Raw genomic sequence first — 5,397 nt, 5'->3', positions numbered from 1 at the left:
ATTCACTTCACAATGCCAGCGTGTTGTCAAGGCCAAAACAAAGGCAGAAGAAGCTGAGGTATAAAAATAAAGCCGAATGAAAAGAGAGTGGGGGGGGGGAAGGGAAAGGTGCCCCCAGGATCTGTTCAGCACGGGCTGCAGCTACAGACTGAGGCAGACGCAGGATGGAGGCGCAGCTTGTTGTGGAGGTGCAGGAAGGGAGGGGGGGTGGCTCCCGCTGCTGTATGCGACTCATTCAGTGCTCATCTGGTAGCTAACCACTGCTTGTCTAGGAGTGCATGGGGGGGAGGATGCACCCTAGATCTGCCCAGCTGGGAAGATCCAGGCCCCAGACTGCCATGCCCTGTACACATCCAGGGACACATGCCCCCCTCTGTCCGGAAGAGCGGTGGGAGCAGTGGCAGAAGCCACTAGATGAGCACTGGACGAACTATGCGCAATGGTGGGAGCCACCGTCGCCTTCCCACACCTACCCAATAAGCTGTGCCTCCATTCCATGAGCACCCTGGCCGGGCAGCCCCTGCCCCAACCTAAACACCACACCTTCCCTCACCATGAGGACCTTGATCTGCCTCCCCCCACACTTTCCCCCTCCCCTTCCCCTTCTACCACACCAGACTTACCAGCTGAACATAGCACTCCACGCTGCCTGCTGTGCTCCTCATTGCCTACGTGCTGTGCTGGGGCTGCACGCATGCATGGGCATTTATTGGACAAAATATCAGCAGCATTGGGTTGATTTCTGATACAGAAAATTTTCTTTATATTGGTGCCAATCTGGTATCGGACTGATGTGTCGGTGCACCTCTACCCAGGACAGTTTCAAGTTTTGTTCTAATAACTGGCCTCAGATTTCTCTTTCTGAATTGTATCTCAGTCCTAGCTATGCTTCCTCTCTAATTCTGCTCCTGGTTTTATTACTGAAAATATAGATCTTTACCACCTACTTAAAAAAAAACAAAAACCTTTACAAAATAATTTCTGCAGTTCAACAACCATTTTTTGTTCTTAAAACTTCTTCTACTTTATTAGAAGGAAACAAAAGCACCTTTCTTGTAAAGAGTCTCTCAAAACCAAGCACATAATATCCTACCTAGTTAGTCATTGCTTTTATGTTGTGTAATGCATTGTTCATGTATTGGCCCTCCAAAATTTCACTGACTTTTGGGGTTTTTTTTTTTTGTTTTGTTTTTGTTTTTTGTTGTTGTTGGGTTTTTTTTTTACATCTTACTACTCTATCATCTGTGCCCTTTCCCTGATAGCTGTTTATCAGAATTTTACCTCACAGAATCCTTATCTCTAATTGATATCTGCTGTGAGGATTATAAATTTGCCAAATATATCTTGCATTTTTCAAGAGAATTTCATTTTGTCTTTCCTTCCTTTTTTGTTTTTAAACTTACATTTAAGTCTTTGTAGCATCTACAGAAGGCATAGGCATTACTATACAACTCCCTTCCCAACCGCTTGGTCAGTCAGCCTTTTCTAATAAAACAAGTTTTTAAAACCACTAATTTCAAGTTACACATTTAGAACAAGGAATAAAGGCCACAGCTACTGAATGGTGGCTGAAAGGGTGGCGTAGTCTACAAAGTAATGCTGAAGATTACTTAGCAATCATAGCAGGCAAGCATCTTGACGTAAGTGCCCAGAAGGATGCAGGGTTAATTTAATCTTTGGACATAAACAGAAGAGTAGTGAGTGAAAGCAGAATGCAGCTTATCTGTATGTAGCACTGGCAATACTGATACTAGAATAAAGTACAGAGGAGGAGGTTGGAAAATTGGAAGTGGTAAAGAAAAGAGCCAAGTGTCAGTCAAGGTCTGCCTGGAAAAAACTGTGTACTGAGACAGAGAGATCAATTTTCTTTTTTTTTAATTCTTTTAAATAAAAAGAGAAGTGAAGTAAGTTGATTATAGTGGACAAATACATTCACAAGGTAAGATGTTAGGTATTACAGGGCTCTTGAACTTTGCAAAGAAAGGCATAACAAGAAGAAATAACTGGAAGCCAGACGCATTAAAATCCATTACACATTTTGAACAGGGCGGAAGACTAACCACAGAAACTAACTACCCCATGACACAGTGGATCCTCCATCCCTTCATGTCTTCAAATGAAGATTGGATGCTTTCATGGAAAACACGCTTTAGGAAAATACCAATTATTGAGTTAAGTACAAGGATAAATGGGTGAAAATGTAATGGCCTATGATGTACAAGAGCTCAGGTTAGATGATCTAATAGTCTCTTTTGGCCTTAAATCCATGAACATGATTTTTTTTGGATAGTTACAAATTACTGATGGAACGGAAAGCAAGAGATGTAATATATTTGTGTTGTGACAGAAAATTCATCATCTCTCTGTCAATATTTTACTAGGACTAGAACCCATACTTTGGGAAAGCATAACTTCCAGGACTATAGTGGCAGAAGTTCAAGTATTTCATAGAAATCAAGATATTTAAACCATAATTTTTTTTTTTTTTTTTTACAAGGTCAAGATTAGACCTTTCAGATTTCCTGACATGCAGGTCACATGCCATTCTGCCCTCATCTTGAGAGAAAGAAGGATACTGAAATAACGTATATTCCTAAGAGCCAGAGCAGCAAAACCGCACATCACAAACATGCTGTGCCTTCTGGACAGAAGAGGTCCCACAGCAAAAGAATTTGATTTTAAATAGCCTTCATTTTTGGAGGGACCAATAGCTTGATCAGGAGAAACATTGTTTTTAGGGGCTGGTTAATTTTTGGGTACTGACAGCATTCCTTTAAAGCCCTCAGATAAACTAAATGACTTATTATAAAGCTTCTACTGCAGAAAAGTTTTATAACGTCTGAAGTATTTATAACAAAAAGGGAAGGGGTTTGTGGTTGGAAAACCAACATTAATATTTCAATAAAAGCAAACTACTTGATGGATCCAGAAGTCACATTTTACAGTACAGTTCTAAGAACAGATGCCTATCTAAACATCCTTAAAAGCCCCATGAAACTCAAATGCAACACTAAGTATTCTAAAACTGAAGTATATAAATCCTTGGATCTTATGGTTATTTACCAATCCCAAAAGTCTAAACATCACGAGGTTCAATGAACTAGGCTTTCAGATTAGCTGGAGTGCTAAGTAATCGCACACAAAAAAAGTTAGAATTCCCAAACAATGCACACTATTGATTACTGGATAGCATGACCAGAAGCTAATGCACATTATCTGTCTTCTGTGACTCAGGCTTAAACTTTGCTGGAATTCATGTACTTGTATATTGAGAAAACCACTTAAAAAGGTGGATTAAAGGCCTTTGGTACTCACTTGTCTATCTCAATACCAAGTGGATTAGCTGGACGTAGGGACAAGGGGGGAATCCCTTTGTTCCTATCAGTGCGCATGTCATAATAGTTCATTTCATCAACCCAGACAGCAGACTGATCCAAGATACCTAGGGAAAACAAAGCAAATATCCTTAAAACAACAAGGGCTGTCCAGCACCATCGGCTTCTGACATACTGAATTAATTTGAAAAAGCCAGATAAATATAAAATGCGTGCCTAGGTAATATTTTGGAAGATATGGGACAAAACAACCTGGATACAATTTATACTAAATTATTTGATTATAGCTGGTAAAAAAGATATCAATGGCAGGGCATCGAATATTACATCTCACAGTGTACTGTTCTATTTAAGTTACACTACCAATATGCACAAGTTAAAAATGATGGTAGTTAGTATTTATACAGCATTTTACTCTCTACCTACAAGCTTGTCACCCACTGCTTTAAGAAGGTTAAGAATTGATTTCAAAAGGTGAGTTTCTTTCCAGAGTACTGAGAAAGAATCCTCCTTTTATATTATACAGACAGTACAAAGACAATTCTGAGCAAAGTCAAGCCCCTTCACCGATGATTAGCCCAAACATGCAGACTCCTCAACTAGCATAAAGCAAATAGAACCAGCTTCATCCGCACAACTCTGACACAGACAGCATGCAAAGGCCAAGGTAGAGTGGATGACTCATAGCAACTCTTGGTGCCTGACAGAGAATTGTGGCATTGCAACCAGTCTCTCCAATATCACCTTTGATTTTGGCATTTGTTTATTGCTCTTCAGCATTTTCCTCATTTGGCAAAAACCATCAATTTCCCCCCTCTCCCCCCTCAGGTTTTCCTAATAAAGCTTCCACTTGTAAACAAATATTTAGCTTACCTATTGGTTTTTAAAATAAATTTGAAAAAATAGCAAACATGAGCAAACCATGTGCTACTTATCAGGCACGGGAACTGTGGAAGAGGAACAATTACCTATATTATTGCTTTTGTGAAATTAAATTGGGTATATTAATTTTTCAGTGAACAAACTTGAAAGTGACACAATTCAGAATTCACAGAATATTTTGATAAGATTTTGGATGAAAACTGCAGACTAGACTGTTTGAGAACATAATTTTAATTATTAAATACCACAAATGAAATATTCCAAAAAAGTATTTTCTTAGTTTATAGGGAGGACTGAGTTTTACTTACTTGAGCTTTTCTCAAATATTAGATTACTCTGAACATCAGAACAATCCCCAACAATTACATCCCAAACCCCCTAAATCAGGGGTTTTCAACCTTTTAAAAATAAGCATACGCCTGGTGGCCCCTTTTTTAATAAGTATACCCCCAGGGGGGTGGCAAGTGGCTGGACGCAGAGTGGGGGGGGTGGGGATGGGGGTGGTGAGAGGCGGCAGTGCACCCCTGCTCTCATCCTGCCCCAGCCCTGCTCCTGTGAGGCAGTGGCACAGGGTGGTGGCGATCAGTCCCTGCCTACCCCTGAGTATCCCCTGGGACCTTTCGAAGTTCCCCTGCTATACATGGAAAATGTATACATTTGTTATAATGGTCCAGGTGTAGAATCTAATTATAGTTTCATAGCTTCTAGGGTTGGAAGGGACCTGAGCAGATCATCGAGTCTGACCCCCTGCCATGGCAGGAAAGAGTACTGGGATCAAACGACCCCAGCAAGGTGTACATCTAGCCTCCTCTTAAAGACCCCCAGGGTAGGAGCCAGCACCACTTCTCTTGGAAGTTGGCTCCAGATCCTAGCCACCCTGACAGCAAAGTAGCGCCTCCTGATATCTAGCCTAAATCTACCCTCTGCCAGCTTGTGACCGTTATTCCTGGTCACTCCTGGTAGTGCACAGGGGAACAGGGACTTCCCCAATGCCTGCTGGTCCCCTCGGACTAGTTTGTAACAGGCCACTGGATCTCCCCTCAGCCTTCTCTTGTGGAGGCTGAACTGGTTAAGGTCCCATAGCCTCTCCTCGTAGGGTCTGCACTGCTGCCCCCTGATCCTGCAAGTGGCCCTCCTCTGGACCCTCTCCATGTTGTCCACATCCCTCTTGAAGTGCGGC

General features: G+C 41.6%; 1 protein-coding gene across 3 annotated transcripts in view; it reads right to left on the bottom strand.

Moving 5' to 3' along the window:
• Nucleotides 1-5,397, bottom strand: part of EXOC2 (exocyst complex component 2) — a 277,754-nt gene that overhangs the window by 239,250 nt on the left and 33,107 nt on the right. For all 3 annotated transcript variants that reach the window (XM_019521894.1, XM_019521902.1, XM_019521912.1), the window contains exon 4: nucleotides 3,316-3,442. In XM_019521894.1, coding sequence (XP_019377439.1) covers nucleotides 3,316-3,442 — 127 coding nt within the window. The remainder of the gene's footprint in view (nucleotides 1-3,315; nucleotides 3,443-5,397) is intronic.

This window comes from Gavialis gangeticus, unplaced genomic scaffold, assembly GCF_001723915.1.
Source record: "Gavialis gangeticus isolate Ggan-Ray unplaced genomic scaffold, GavGan_comp1, whole genome shotgun sequence".
Classification (NCBI taxonomy): domain Eukaryota; kingdom Metazoa; phylum Chordata; order Crocodylia; family Gavialidae; genus Gavialis; species Gavialis gangeticus.
This window is presented reverse-complemented; position numbering and strand designations above follow the sequence as displayed.